The sequence below is a fragment of the Ictidomys tridecemlineatus genome, chromosome 8 (genome assembly GCF_052094955.1).
Source record: "Ictidomys tridecemlineatus isolate mIctTri1 chromosome 8, mIctTri1.hap1, whole genome shotgun sequence".
NCBI classification, from domain to species: Eukaryota; Metazoa; Chordata; class Mammalia; order Rodentia; family Sciuridae; genus Ictidomys; species Ictidomys tridecemlineatus.
The window spans coordinates 72,005,826-72,022,621 of NC_135484.1; the positions used below are offsets into that span (position 1 = coordinate 72,005,826).

General features: G+C 32.0%; 1 protein-coding gene across 2 annotated transcripts in view; it reads left to right on the forward strand.

The window, feature by feature from the left end:
- Rngtt (RNA guanylyltransferase and 5'-phosphatase) overlaps positions 1-16,796 on the forward strand; it is a 217,301-nt gene that overhangs the window by 158,556 nt on the left and 41,949 nt on the right. For both annotated transcript variants that reach the window (XR_013425011.1, XM_005324717.5), the window contains one exon: positions 12,238-12,304. Coding sequence is in view for 1 of the 2 variants with exons in the window: in XM_005324717.5 (XP_005324774.2) it covers positions 12,238-12,304 (67 nt within the window). In the remaining variant the exon portion in view is untranslated. The remainder of the gene's footprint in view (positions 1-12,237; positions 12,305-16,796) is intronic.

Consider the following 16,796-nt stretch of genomic DNA (forward strand, 5'->3'; position numbering starts at 1 on the left):
ATATTTATTTATTTTTTAGTTGTAGTTGGACATAATATCTTTATTTATTTTTATGTGGTGTTGGGGATTGAACCCAGGGCCTTGCATGTGCTAGGTGAGCATCTACCACTGAGCCACAACCCCAGCCTACTGAGCCACAACCCCATCCCCCATTTGACAAATATGTTTTGTATGCAATTTAAAAGAATTTTATTGAGCATTTTTGCATCTATGTTTATCAGAGGTATTGTTGTGAATTTTTTTTTTCCTCAATGTGAATCTGCCTGGTTTTGGTGTCAGGATAATACTAGCTTCATAGAATGAGTTTGGAAGGGTTTCATCCTTTTCTCTTTCATGGAATAATTTGAGGAGTATTGATATTAATTCTTCTTTGTAGGTCTTATAGAATTCAGCTGTGAATCTGTCTGGTCCCTGGCTTTCATTGGTTGGTAGGTATTTGATGGCGTCTTCTATTGCTTGAAATTGGTCTGTTTAAATTGTGTCTGACCTCTTAACTCAGTTTTGATTGCTTGTATGCCTCTAGAAAATTGTCAGTGTCTTCGAGGTTTTCTATTTTACTGGAGTATAAATTTTCAAAATAGTTTCTAGTTGTCTTCTGTATTTCAATAGTGTCTGTCATGACATTTTCTTTATCATCATGAATTTTAGTAATTTGAGTCTTCTCTCTCCTTGTTTTCATTAGGATGGCTAAGGGTTTGTCAATTTTATTTATTTTTCAAAGAACCAGCATTTTGTTTTGTCAAATTTTTGAATTGTTTCTTTTGTTTCAATTTTATTGATTTAATTATTTCCTGTTTTCTGCTATTTTTTTGTGTTGGTTTTGTTACTCTTTTTCTAGGACTATGAGACATAATGTCAGGTCATTTATTTTTTGTCTTTTTCTTCTTTTAATGAATGAACTTAATGCAGTGAACTTTCCTCTTAGTACTGTTTTCATAGTGTCCCAGAGATTTTGATACGTTGTATCCAAGTTCTCATTTACCTCTAAGAATTTTTAAATTTTCTCCCTGATGTCTTCTGTTATCCATATGTCATTCAGTAGCTTATTATTTAGTCTCCAGGTGTTGGAGTAGCTTCTATTTTTTATTTTGTCATTGATATCTAATTTTATTCTGTTATGGTCAGATAGAATACAGGGTAGTATCTCTACTTTTTTGTATTTGCTATCACATGGTCTATTTTGGAGAAAGATCCATGTGCTGCTGAGAAAAAAAGTGTATTCGCTCATTGATGGATGGAATATTATATATATGTCTGTTAAGTCTAAATTATTGATTGTGTTATTGAACTCTGGAGCTTCTTTGTTTAGTTTTTGTTTGGAAGATCTATCCATTAGCATCAGAGGTGTATTAAATCACCCAGTATTATTGTGTTGTGTTGAGAAGGGTTTGTTTGATCCACATAGATGCCCCATTGTATGGGACATATATATTTATGATTATTATATCTTATTGGTGTATGAATCCCTGAAATAGTATGAAATATCCTTCTTTATTCCTTTTCACTAGCTTTAGTTTGAAGTCCACTTTATCTGATATGAGGATGGAAATCCCTGCTTGTTTACAAGGTCCATGTATGTGGTACATTTTTTCCCTACTCTTTCACCTTCAGTCTCTTGATATCTTTTCCTGAGATGAGTCTCTTGAAGGCAGCATATTGTTGGGTCTTTTTTTTAAAAAAAAAAGTAAAAAATCCAGTTTGTCAATCTATGTCTTTCAATTGATGAGTGTAGGCCATTAACATTCAGGGTTATTATTGAAATATGATTTTTATTCCTGGTCATTTTAGTTTATTTGTTTTTTAACTTGGCTTGGTTTCTTCTTTGATTGACCTTTCGTTTAGTGTAGTTCCTCCATTTGCTGATTTTCATTGTTATTTTTCATTTCCTCCTCATGGAATATTTTGCTAAGAACACTCTGTAGTTCAGGCTTTCTTGCCGTAAATTCTTTTAACTTATGTTTATCATGCAAGATTTTTATTATGTCATCAAATATGAAGCTTTATTTTGCTGGATATAAGATTCTTGGTTGGCATCAATTTTCTTTCATACTGTGATATGTGTTTTTCCAGGATCTCCTGGCTTTGAGGGGCTGGGTTAAAAAATCTGAAATCTGAATTGGTTTCCCCTTATATGTAATATGATTCTTTTCTCTTGCAGGCTTTAAGATTCTATCCTTATTCTGAGTGCTAGGCATTTTCATTATAATGTGTGTTAGTGTAGATCTGTTGTAATTTTGTACACTTGGTGTCCTGTGAGCCTCTTGTATTTGTTTTTTCTAATTCATTCTTCATGTTTGGGACATTTTCTGATATTATTTCATTCAAGAGATTGTCTATTCCTTTGGTTTGAAACTCTGTGCCTTCCTCTATCTCAATAAATCTTAGACTTGGTCTTTTGATGCTATCCCATAATTCTTGGATGTTCTATTCATGGTTTCTTACCATCTTCACTATGTGGTCATCTTTATTTTCAAGATTTTATATTTTGTCTTAATTATCTGAGATTCTGTCTTCCAAGTGATCTAGTGTGTTGGTGATGCTTTTTATTGGATTTTTTATTTGGCTTATTGTTTCCTTCATTTCAAGGATTTTTGATTTTTTTTTCTTTTCCAGAATCTTTCTCTCTTAAAGTAATCTTTTGCTCCTTGTATTTGCTCCCTTATCTCTTTGTTGTTGCCATCAATTGTTTCCCATATTTCTTCCCTTACCTGTTTGTTAGAGTGATCAGTGGATGCCTGTATTTGGTCTCTTATGTCATTCTTTAATTCATAGATCATTTTAATTATGCAAATTCTATACTCCTTCTCTGACATGTCATTAATTATGCAGTCAATACATTCTCTTGTTGTATCTTGGTTTGTTTGGGGTACTTTCTTCTCTCGTTTTATTTTTTCTCATATATAATTTATTTATATATTTATTTTAGTTTTAGAGGGACACATATCTTTATTTCATTTTTATGGTGTCCTGAGGATTGAACCCAGTGTCTCATGCATGCCAGGTGAGCACTCTATCACTGAGCCACAACCCCAACTCCTCTTCCTTTGTTTTTAATTTTTTTTGGTCTATGTGTCTTCCTTTCTTGCAGTGAAGATCTGAGACATTACAGTTTTTGCCCTATAATCTTGTAATATCCATGCAGATTTCCTGTACCTCACTTTGGTGCTGTGTTACTGTCCCCGGCTGGTGTCCCAAGATGGACGGTATGGCAACTAATGGTGATTGTGGCAATAGTGGTGGTAACTCAGGATAGCAGTGGGGGTATCCAAGATAGATGCAACCAATTTCATAAATGGGGCTAGGCCTGGGCTCCTGGGTGGATTGGTGGGGGGTAGTCCTGGGCCTGGCCTCGAGGGTGTGTGTTGGAAGCTTTGTAGGTGCAGTCCTGGGCCTGTCCTGGGCCTCTGCTCCCCACCCTGGGTTAGCAGTAGGGAAGCGGGAGATACTTCCATTTGTGCTTTGTAGATATAGAAGGTTATTTCCCTTTATTTTAAGCTAACTTGATATTTGTTTTACTCATATTTTTATCTTGTAAAGTATGAAGTATATTTTTATCTTGTAAAGTAGATAAAACAATTGTGCTTAACATTTTTAGGTATTGCAGAATTCTGTTTTGTGTTTTTAAAATATCCTACAAGGTGGTCTTTACTTATTTTTAAAGCTTCAGATTGCTGCTTAGAATCATTCAAATTATGTAATCATATTAATGTGCACTTTTTACTTGACATCTGATAAGGAATTTATTTGTGCTGCATTTCATTTATAGTGAGTTTTTTGTATCCATCTTTAACTTATTTATGTATACTAGATAAATTTGCAGTGTCTTTTCTTATTAGCCACTTCTTATATCTATTGTTAAAAATTGTACCTTGTTAAATAAAATATAAAATTACCTCTCCTTTTAAAAAAATAAATAAAATAAAATGAGTCCAGTCTCAGAGATAACACCTTTGCCTTAGCACATTTTACCACCCAAAACACTTTTTCTTCCTATTAAAATAGGCATTTCATGCATTAGGACATACTCAGTGTTGGTGTTGATTATATGACATACTCAGTCTTGTTTCATGGTGTTTATTTGCTGCTAACTTGCTCATCTTAATAAAAAATTATGAGAACAATTTTTATGTTTGTAGAGTTAAGAAATATTAGCAGATGAAATCCCCCTGTAGTTAATGAAGGACCTCTATAATTGGGATACAAAATGTTGTTCTCCTGATTTCTCTTTCCTTATCTACACTACATTCGTTCCACTCTCATCCCAATAATTCACATCAGATTCCTGAAACAGAAATTCTAGGCTTAGAAACAGAGTTTATTAGTTTTAGCAGTCTTATGGTGGAGCTTTTTTTAGATCTTCTAAATATTGGATCATATCATCTACAAACACTGATAATTTGACTTCTTCCTTTCCTATTTTTATTCCTTTTATTTCCTTCTCTTACCTAATTGCTCTGGCTATAATGTCCAGTGCTATATTGAATAGGAGTGATGAGAGTGGACATCCTTGCTTTGTTCGGATTGTAAAGAAAATACTTGCAGTTTTTTCACATTTGCTGTGATTTTGACTTTGGGTTTGTTAAATATAGCTTTTATGATGTTGAAGTAATTTCCTTTAGTCCCTAGTTTCTTTAGTATTTTTTATTATGGGTGATGAAGTTTGTCAAAAGTTGTCTCTGTACCTATTGAAATAACTATGTAAATTTTATTCTTAGTTCATTTATGTAGTAGATTACTACATTCCTTGATTAGTGTATGTTAAACTGTCCCTGTAATCTTGAAGTAAAACCAACTTGGTCAGGATATATAATCTTTTTACTCTGTTGTTGAATACAGTTTGCTAATGTTTTAGTAATGATTTTTGCATCTAAGTTTATCAAGTATATTGGTCTTGTAGTTTTCTTTCCTTCAGTGTCCTTATCAGGTCTAAGTGTAAGAGAGTGATGCTGGCTTCGTTGAATGAATTCAGAAGTGTACTGTTTCTTTCTATTTTGTGGAATAGTTTGAACAGCATTGCTATTAGTTTTTACTTTAAGAATCTGGTAGAATTCAGTTGAGAAGCGATCTGGTTCTGGGTGTGGTGTTTATTTTGGTTGGAAGGATTCTATGACTGTTTCTATCTCAGTGCTTGTTATCGATCTATTTAGTTTTTCTGTGTCCTCTTGATTCAATTTTGGCAGGTTGTATGTGTCTATAAATGTATCTATGTCTTCTAGGTTTTTCAATCTATTGGAGTATAAGTTTTCAAAATAGTCCCTAATGATTCCCTGCATTTCTGTGATGTCTGTGGTGATTTCTCCTTTTTATCTCTAGTTTTATTAATTTGGGTCTTTTCTCTTTTTATTTTGGTTAGTTTTGCTAATCTTTAAATTTTAGACTATTTTGAGAGAGAGAGAGAGAGAGAGAGAGAAAATTTTAATATTTATTTTTTAGTTCTCAGCGGATACAACATCTTTGTTTGTATGTGGTGCTGAGGATCAAACCCGGGCCGCACGCATGCCAGGAGAGCTAGCTACCGCTTGAGCCACATCCCCAGCCCCTAAATTTTGCACTATTTAAAAAAAAATTCTGTTTAATTGATTTGGGCTCTGATCTTAATTATTTACTGTATGTGTGTTTTCTATAGGATATGTATGTATGTATGTATGTATATGTGTATGAATGTATATCCTTCAGATGAAATTGAAAAAGTTAGCTTGGTTTTTTTTTTTTGTATGCTAAGAGTACTTATAAAGGGAATTTAATTTTTTTCCACTACTTTTCCTGTCATTGTAATATGGTATTCTCCTCCTGTCCTATTCATTAGGTAGAATTACAGTGGCAGGTTAGTTAATGTTAAAGCATTCTTAGAATAAATTCAATTTAATGGTTGCATACTATCTTCTTTAAAAATTTTGCTGGACTTTGTTTAGTAAGGAGTTTTATTAGAATTTTTTTCTTTTCTTTTCTCAGTTGACTTCTTATACTGTCAATTAAAAAAAATAAGACTTTGTTACTTTGTTTACAGAAAGAATTTCCATATATGTGCTTTTCTTCAGCATACAGTGTCCCATATTATTACCATCTTGCGTTAGGGTGGTACTTTTGTAATTGATATATCAATATTATTATTAACATTATTATTAACTAAAGTCCATAGTCATATAATTCTCTGAATTTAAACAAATACATAATGACCAAATGAAATTCATCACTAGAGTGTCATACAGAATACTTTTGTTGCCCTAAAAATTCCCCTTTGTTCTTCTCCAGATTTCTTGGCAACCCTGGAATTTTTCACTATTTCCATTGTTTTTGTGTTTTCCAGAATATCATATAGGGTAGCCTTTTTAGATTTGCTTCTTTCACTAGTAGTATGCATTTTAAAGTTTCCTCTATATTTTTGTGGTTGTATAGCTCATCTTTCTTAAAACACATACACACACACTTTAGAGAAATTTTGGCCTCAGCAGAAATTGAGTGGAAAGTACTTAATTCTCATATAATTCCTGCCATTCAGTATATACAGCCTACTTCCACGGACAGTATCCTGTACCAGAATGGTGCATTTGTTTACTAATCTATATTGATATGTCTTATTAACAAAAGTTTATAGTTCACATTAAAGATCACTCTTCGTGTTGTACATTTTGTGGGTTTTGACAAATATATTAGGACATATATCTACAGAATGTATTGTCATACAGAATAATCCCACTGCCCTAAAAAGCTGTGCTTTGCATATTCATCTGTTCCTCCCATCAACCCTTGGCAATCACTGATCTTTTTACTGTCTCCTGACTTATGCTTTTCACAGAATGTTCCTTAGTTGGAATTTATACATATGCCTTTCTATATTGGTTTCTTTCAAGACTTAATAACATTAGTTCCATGAGGTGGCACATATCCGTAATCCCAGCAGCTTGGGAGGTTTAGGCAGGAGGATTGCAAGTTAAAAGGCAGTCTCAGCAATTTAGAGAGTTCCTAAGCAATTTAGGGAGACTCTGCATTAAAATAAAAAATAAAATGGGTTGGGGATGTGGCTCAGTTATTAAGTGCCCCTGGGTTCAATCCCTGGTACCAGGATAAGCACTTTCCATCTCTAAATGTTTATTCATGGTTTAGTAATTCATTTCTTAGCATTGAAAAATGTTCATTGTCTGTACCAATTTGTTTATCCATTCACCTACCAAAGAACATCTTGGTTGCTTCCCTGTTTTAGTATGAATAAAGTTATTATAAAAATCCCTATGCATATTTTTTTATGGACGTAGATTTTACCTCTGGATAAATAAATACTAAAGAGTGTAATTGCTGGATCACATATTATCAGTATGTTATGTAAGAAACCACAGTCTTCATCAGTAATGAAAGGGTTCCAGTTGCTCCTCATTCTCACCAACCTTTGATAATGTCAGTGTTATGGATTTTGACCACTCTCAAGGGTGTGTAGTGGTATTTTATTGTTTCAGTTTGTATTTCTTTAACGACATATGACATATGATGCTAAACATCTTTTCATATGCTTATTTGTTATCTATATATTCTGTTTGGTGAGGTGTCTATTCACATCTTTTACCCAATGTCTGATAGGTAATTTTATTTACCTATTTATTTTCTTATCACCAAGTTCTAAGAGGTTTCTTTTTTTGTATATTTCAGATAACTGTTCTTTTTCATAAATATCCTATGCAAAAATTTTCAGGCCTTTTGCATATGTTTTTCGCAAATATTCTCACCCAGTCTATAGCTTGTCTTATTCTGTCTTGATCAACATCGATTTTGCATCCAAGTGTCAAATAAATGGAAAATATTTCTTGTTTTGTGTGCCTTGTGTATGATTAGAATTAATTTTTCCTGAAATATTTAGTAGCATTTACAGGTAAGTCCATCTGGGCCTTTTGCTTCCTTGGTAGAAATAACTTTAAAAGTTCTATAGTAACACTACTCAGATTTTCTACTTTTTGTTATATTGGCTTTACTAAATTGTATCTTTCTATTCTGAATTTTGAAACTTGTTGGTATAAAAGTGTTTATAATGTCCTCTTATTATTTATCTTCTCATTGTCTTAATTAGGGATCAATTTAATGTTAGTTTAAAAAATAGTTTTTAATATTTTTTTCCTCTCTCCTGAACTTTTTCTGTTTCATAACTTTTAGCTCATTATTATTTTTTCTTTGGATTAATTGATTTTTCTAAATTTCTTGAAGTTGATACATAACTCATCAATTTGTTTTAAGCATTTCATATATGTATGTATATAGTGGGATGATAGATTTCTCTCTAAACTGGATTTAGCTGCACACCATAGGTTTTTTGTTATTTCATTATCTATTTCAAGTTATTTTATAATTTCAAATGAGACTTCCTTTATGACCTATGGATTATTTACAAGTATACATCTATCTTTTCAGACATGGAGATTTTCCAGTTATTTTTTGTTATTGATTTCTAGCTGAATTATTGTGTTCTGAAACTACAGTTTGAATCATTTGCTTGAAACCTGCCCTATGGCGACTTATGCTAGTGCATACCTATATCCCAGTAACTCTGGAGCCCGAGGCAGGAGGAACACAAGTTCAAGGGCAGGGGCAGCCTTAGCAACCTAGCAAGGCCCTAATCAACTTAGTGAGACCCTGTCTTTTGCCCTATGGCATGCTTTTAAAATTTATATCCTACTAGAAGATTCAGAGGTCTTCTCATTTTCTTTTAATCAAAATGTTACCGTTGATTTCATGTTAAGTGCATTTGCTTTCTGTTACTGTAGTGCTTGGTTTTGGTTGTTGATTTTTCACCTAGTACATACATTGGATGAATTTGATGTTTAGATAACTTGCTGACTAAAAGTGGGATTTTTAAATAAATCGTTATTCAAAATACTGTAACTTCTTTTAAGGTTTTTCTTTGTAATTTAAGAATATATCTAGTAGTTGACACTATATTCTTACAGATAGAACAGTTAATTTTTAGTTAGCATTTTTTGAAAGATCTCTTTAAAATTTGAAATAGATATACACTCAATTTCCCTTTAATGCAGCTTTTCTGTGTGTAATGCATAAGAATATGTGACGTATCAGTATATGCCTGATATATGAAATTTGTTTAAATAATCTTTCTTCTATTACCTGATAGATTTTTTTCTTTTCCTTTTTGTGAAAGATTTCTGAAAACAATATTGAGATTTTCTTTTTTTGTCAGAGGGTGGGGGCGACGATGACTTTATTTTAAGGATAAGTATTTGTTAATATTTATTTGTATTTGGGATATTGAAAGTAAAATGGAATCGGTATTAATCTTGCCTATTCTTGCTTTTTCAAAAGCTGTAGTAGGACCCCCATACACACACACATACAGACACACACTTCCTCTGTATTGCTGCTTTCCTAAAATATCCTCTTTGGTAGCCACACATAGAAGAATTGAGTTACAAGCAAATGTTTTAGAGTTTGTTAGCATTTTCATGAAGGTTATCATAATGTTCACCTAACTTAAGGCCAAAACAATTACTTAGTTTTAAATGAGTTAGGACTTCTATTTTAAAATATACTTACAAATGTGTCTATCAGTTCTGAATTAATACCTTACCCTGGGGATTTAAAATGTACAATTGCTTTATTGTATACAAGCACCCTGTCATGATAAAATGGTGCCTATTACTGGTAGTAATTATGTATGCAATTTGAAAAAATAATTTTTTGAAAGGTAAAAACATTTAAAGAAATGGTCCATTTTAAAAATATGTATCTTACACTTAGCAGGCCTTTAAATTATGATACATATTAAAACCTATTCAAATGAAAGTAGTAATAAAATATATGGTAAGGAATAATAGGTACATGAATAAGAAAGAACTGTAATTTAAAAGCGAAATATGCTATCTAACAGGTACATTTAGGAAATTTGCTTAGAAAAGGGTAGTTATTAGATAGGCATGTTGAAGGGAGGGAGCACACTAAATAGTATATTGGCAAGCTTCCTGAAATGTATATACATAGTAATTAGAAACATTGAATTTTAAATGTCAGCCAACTTTTATTCTCTTTTATTCTAGCATCTATTTGTATGAACAGTGATTATTTCTTCTGAAGAGGGTTTATCAAGCTTTCTGTGAACATTTGTTATACAGGAAATAAATTACTACTGCTATTTATAGCTAATACCAAATTTGTGGAACCAGAAATGGTTTAAAGTTGGATTAATTTTTTATTTGTCAAGTAATGGCTAAGAAATTCTCCATTTCTCTGTTAAGATTTGGGGATTTTTTCTATACTTTCTACTTGAGTCCAGTAAACAAATGCTTTTGAAGTTTTGTTTGTAGCCTTCAACAGTATTTTAATGTATTATTACATTTTATCACTGTATTTCAAAAATAAAATCTTTTTACTAAGTTGGTTTAATTCAGGTTGTGTTCATCCTCTTATTAACATTGTTAGTGACCTTTAGTGCTTTATAGACACTTATACAATGTACATAACAGAAGATGTTCCCAGGAGATTGGGAAAAGTGTTCCTTTATTTCATAGAATCTAAGTTGCTCTGAGAGTGTACTTTAATGATCTTATTAGTCCCTGTCAGTGGAAAGTAATAACACTATCACCTTACACTGTTGATACAATTGATGGTGACATCAATTATAAGATACCATCAAGTATCAAAAGCACCCCAGTTTCAGAGAAGCTATGTATAAGTGTGTACCCTGGAATTGTTGAAGCAGGATTTTTAAGCCACTAACTGAAATTTTAAGATGGTTATGATAATCTTGATTATTCTAATTTTCTGTCATCAGGACAGTATGTTATATTAATAATTTTCCAGTAGAATATTTTCAGTTTGCAGGGCTTTTTTTTTCTTTATATACCCCTTGGTGTTCCATTCTCAGATTCGTGTGATAGAATTTACAGCTATCCAAGAGATCATTAGCTTTTTGTTATCTGCCTTTAAAGGCTATTCTAACTATCCATACTCTTAAGTGTCTTGTTTTAGAAACTCAGCAAAGAAGTCAGAAAATTATTTTTTCTTTTTCTTTATAGTAGTAGTAAGACTGGAGTTGTTTTTGTTTATTCATGATGTCCATTAGAAAATTATTTATGATAAAAGAAGAATGAGATATAACTACATTTAGCTTAATTAAATATAAGAATGTTTGTCTTTCCCATAGCCTACACCACTACCAGTTCCTCTACACATTTCACAAATATAGATCTAAATTTGGTATTTTTTCATTCACAGTATTTTAGTGCAATAAAGAATGATAGACCTCTTAAAAGTGCAACTAGGAACAAGGAATAAGTAGGGATTATAATCACTTTTTCTTGCTTTTGGTGTGGGTACTAGGAATTGAACTGGGGGAGGTTAGTGTTCTACCACTGAGCTATACCTCCATCACTTTTTTTTTTTTTTTGAGACAAGGTCTTTAATTTGCCAAGGCTGGCCTTGAACTTGGAATCCTTCTGCATCAGCCTCCTGAGTTGCTGAGATTATAGGCATATACCACCATACCCAGCAGTAACCATTATTTCTTAATTTCACGTCTTCTATATGTTTTTTTTAATTTCTGCATGCATTTGTTATTTATAAAGCATATTTTTAAAAAGTATGATCCCAAATTACTTCAAAATACAGTATTTGTCATTTAAAATTATTCATATTCCATTCCTAATTTTTTTCGGTTCTCATCTCCATCAAAATTATTCCTTGTCTCCTTTTTGTCTTGATTTCTCTTTGTTCTCAGGAACTTGTTTAGATTTTCCCCTTTAAGGCTAAGTTCAAATTTCATCTCTTCAAACTTTTCTAGATCCCTCCATAGCAAGCACCTTTTGCCCTACTGCTTTCTTATGGTAAATAAATACTATGATATAACTTATCAGTAGCTGCATTTTTAGAGTTGTGTCAGATTTTTTCCTGTTGAATTTTTGGTACTGAATTATTTAGGTTTATTTCTTGTAGTGCATAGTATTGATATGCATTGAATATTTAAATACATGCATTATTTCATTTACTTCTTTCTGAGAAATGCTATGTAGTAATTTTATTAGAATTCTTAATATGTTATTCTACATGTAAGTTTTCATTCTTAACATTTTACCCACTATTTTCTGAAATGTAAGAATTATTTATTTGCTGGTTACTATCCCATAGTGCAAAATACAAGAATTATACATAGATATTTAATTTTTTTCATATAAATTTTTATGATAGCACAACCTTACATTTAAGGAAGAGTATTTTATAAATAATGCTTCTTCTTCCACCTTATAGGTTACTTCCCCAGAATGTTGGCCTTCTCTATGTTGGAGGTTATGAGAGACCCTTTGCACAAATCAAGGTATGATTATTCATTTTTAGTATACTATTCCTAGACATTCACTTGTCCAGAAACCACCCAAACCTTGCTAATAACCATCACCATATCAAAAATATCTTAAACATCAAGTAGTAATTTCATTGACTCTTGAATATCTCTACAGAAGTAATTTGGCTTTTTGAGGGAATTATTTTAATATTTTTGCTAATGTTAGAGTTGATTTTTGACTAGAACAGTTCAGGATTAATTTTGAAGAGTACATTGAGATGTATACCGAATCATCTTTCAGAAATCCTTTTTGACCTTAAATTTTTTAAGCAGTATTATTGATGATAAAGATAATACAGATAATAAACTGTGTGCAATTTGATAAATTTTGACATGCTTACTCTAGTGAAAATCATCACTACAATCAAGATAATTAACATACTTCTCCCCAGTTTACTGGTGTCCCTTGAAATTTCCCTTTCTTGTCCTTCCTTTTTCCCTTCTAGTCCTTAGGCAGACACTAACATGATTTATGACATTGATGAATCTTCATCTTTTCATACTTAATATAAATGGAATCATATGGTAATTTTCTTTGACTCAACAGTTATTTTGAGATTCATTTACATTCTTGCACTTATCACTTATTCTTTTATCTTTTTTTGGGGGGGCGGGGGGCTCAATAGTATACCATTATATGGCTGGAATATAATTTGTTTTTCCTTTCACCTTTTGATGGATATCTGGTTTGTTTCCAATTTGGGGTTATTGCAGGTAAACATTTATGTACAATTCTTTGTATAGACATATGCCTTCTTTCTCCTGGGTAACAGATTATCCTATATCTCTCTTGGATAAACACACAGGTCTGTTCCATTGACCTATGTGCCTATTCCTCTATTGTATCACACTATATTGATCGCTGTAGCTTTTTAATAGGTAATGAAATCAAGTAGTTTAAATCCTCCTACTTTGTTCCTTTTATAAGTTGTTTTTGGTAATTTAGGTTCCTTTCATGTTTATATGAATTTTTAGAATCATATCAATTTCTTTAAAAGTGGCTACTGGGATTTGATTAGTATTGTGTTGAATTCGTAGGTCAGTTTGAGGAAAACTGACATCTTAACAATATTGAATCTTCCAATTCATGAAGACTACATCTCTCCCCATTTATTTAGGTCTTAATATTTCTTAGCAATATTTTGTTGTTTTCAGTATATTGATCTTGCACATTTAAAAAATAAATATATATTTTATATTTTTGATGCTATTGTAAGTATTTTTTTCTTTTAGTATGAGATTCATAGCTTGTATGCAAAATGCTGATATGTTAAGTGTGTTGATTTTAAATTCTGAAATCCCATTACACTCATTTATTAGTGCTGTTGACTTTTTTGTAGATTTCATAAAATTTTCTATATAATGATTATGTGAGCTGTTAAAAAAAAGAGAGTCCTTTCTGATCTGGATGCCTTTTTCTTTGTTTTAAATATGCCAGCTAAAACCTACAATATGGGGTTGAATAGAAATGATGAGGACAGACATTCTTGCTTAGTTACTAATTTTAGATTGAAAACATTCAATCTTTCATCAATTGTTTAATAGTAACATAAGTTAAAGATTGATTAATTCTAAGCTTTCTTGTAAGAAATGAAAAAATGATAATATTCAAGACAGTTAATAGAAAGGAAAGTTTGAGAGCATCATTTTTCTTTGTTTTTATAACTATCTGTAAATGTTTTTTGTGGGGCCTATTGCCGGGTTTTAGTTCTCAACTAAAAGGCTCAGGGGTCACTCCAGGAAAACTGGGCTGACTGGGCTGCGCAAAATAACCGCACAAGAGACACAAATACCTTTTTCTTTGGAGTCGCTGTGACGGCTCCTCTGATCTTAAGCGTCTGCAGAAAGAGAGCGAAAGCAGTTGACTGACACCTGGGTAGGCCACACCCAAGGGCACAGTAAGAGAAGGAGACACACACAAGGCTCTTCCATGGAAGATTCTATCCTAAACAGGGCAAGGAGTTATATTACAAAGAAACAGGTAAGCATAGCTCCACTCATGGGGCTGTAGCAAGACACACCCATGCAAGAGACACCAACCCTCGAATCCAAGAAGGGTGGGGAAAGCTCTGTCACATTTCTGTGACTGAGTGCCTCAGCACCCGGCTGGGGAGTGCGATTCAGTCATGTGCAAGGTTGGTCTCCCACAGCCTATTTAGTTTGTTTTGTGGGTTTTATCATCATTTAGTTTTTAAAATTTTCTTTACATTTGTTTCTTTGCCACATGAGCTACTTTTATCCATTTATTTCAGGGTTGTTTAAACTCCTTTCAACCTGTGCATTTCTAACATGTTTTTTTGCTTTGAAAAACTCAGATTTTTGAGTAGACTGAGCCTGAATAGGACTTGAGATATTTTAATACTAAGGGAATTTGATCACATTATCAACATTATTAAATGAGAAATTTTATCTTAGTTACCACAGCGTCTGTTCCCCCTTTAAATGCCTCCATTAATTTAAGCTAAATCAGAACACTTTTAAAAATCTGTCTTTAGGATCTTAAGTCATTGACCCTCTTAAACTTTTCCAAACTTTTTTAAACCTTTAAATTTCCCTTAAGTAATGACAGATATTCTGGCACATGTTTTTTTCTTCAATTTTTTAATATCTCTGAAACACAGGTGGTATTGCAAGAGTCTTTTCATAAACTCCCTCACTATCCCATTGACTGAATTCAGTAGTAGAGCCAGAAATCCTAATAGGTTTCAGCAAGAACCATTTCTGATAGTCCAGGTTTTTTTCTGTCCAGTGGTTTGGAAAATCCTATTCCTTCTTATTAGAACTGAAATAACTAAAAAACAAGAGACTTATCTGATATATTTAGGGAAGGATAAAATTGTTTTGTATATGGGTGAATTGCATCGTGTCCCAAAATGCATAATCTCAGTATATATGTGAGGGTAATTTCTGTGTCACTCATTTGATTCATTAACATAATATTTTCTTTATCTGGGTCTTTGCTAACAAGCTTAGTGACAGAGGTCAATTCTTTGTCAACCCTTTCTGCCTGGATGATCAACTTTGTTGAAAAGAAAAGTCCATTATTTTAAGTTGTCTTTTTCCTTTGATGTTTTTATGAAAAGGGTTTTACTGTGAAAAGATTTCTGATCCTTATTAATTGTTGATGTGCTTTCATAATTCCTATGGCTCTACCTAATTATATCCTTGCCTAATTAGAATACTTACAAGTTTATTGGAAAATAGTAAAATATATCATAGTTTAAATGCTTGGAGATTAGGCTAGAAATTTAAGGTTCATTTTCTATCTTCATTATACCTAATTTCTGTTGGGTATGAAATACCAGTATTAGTTATATTCCTTTTATTCCCATTGAACTTTTATTCCCATTACATTGAAATGTAATGATAATGTGTTATATTTCAAGGTATCAGGAATAACCTTTAAAAATGGTGATAGCTTTACTTTTCTTAAGAGAATATTGGTTTGATTTTTTTGAAATAATAAACCAGGACAAAATTGTTCATTTGATTATTGAGGAAAATGAATTCTCATTTATTAAAATCACAGGACTTATTTCTCAGAGTGGTGGCATGGTGTTAGATACTGTTTGCTAAAGAGATATTCTAAAAGGAGCTCCATTTTGTAAGGTCAGAAAAAGAAAAAAATACATAAAAAGGATAATAGATACTTGGACAAATGTTTAAAGAGTTCAGAAATTTGGTACAGCTTGCCCATAGATATCTGTACTGCTAGCAATAACACAGGTTGTTACAACCATTCTTCTATCTGAACAATCACTTTTCATTGTTTACTCATCTTTTAGTTTTAGTTTTCTTTCCAAGCTCTAAATAAAAACATAAATATGTATAAACTTCAGCATAGTCTTAGAATTGGTGTATCTTCCTGATAATTACAGGTCTTGTTGTTAGGGGAAGTTATTCCAATTTTTATCTCTTAATATCTTCAGTAACTCATGGGAAAGTTCCTCTTATACAAAACTTTCACCCAAAGCAGTGACTATTATCAGATCATTGACCCGTTTAAAAAAATCTCTAAAAGCAATGAATCTCTTCCTAGAAAAATGTACACACTTCTGCTTCTAATTTCAGTGTACTTGAAGGTCCCCCAAATTAAGAATCTTAACAGATAAATGTTTCCCTAAGTTTTCCTATTAACCACAAAAATATTGAATATGGGAAAATTTAAGTTTTCAGGGGAATTTTTGTTTGAACACTTTGATTTTAAATGTGTGGTTTAAAAAATATATAATTAAATAAAACTGATTATTTTATAATAAATTACACTATACAATAAGGAAGGAAGTGTCTCATGTGTCCTTAGTTATTGTTTGGTACTATGAAGGAGACAGATTTCACCCTGATCTATGACTAATTATTTTAACTGTATCAAGATTAACTTAAGTTTCTAAATATAGTGAACTGTCTACAACTTAGGGTATTATTAAGAGATCAGTGTATATGTGTATATGTAGACTTTGGAATT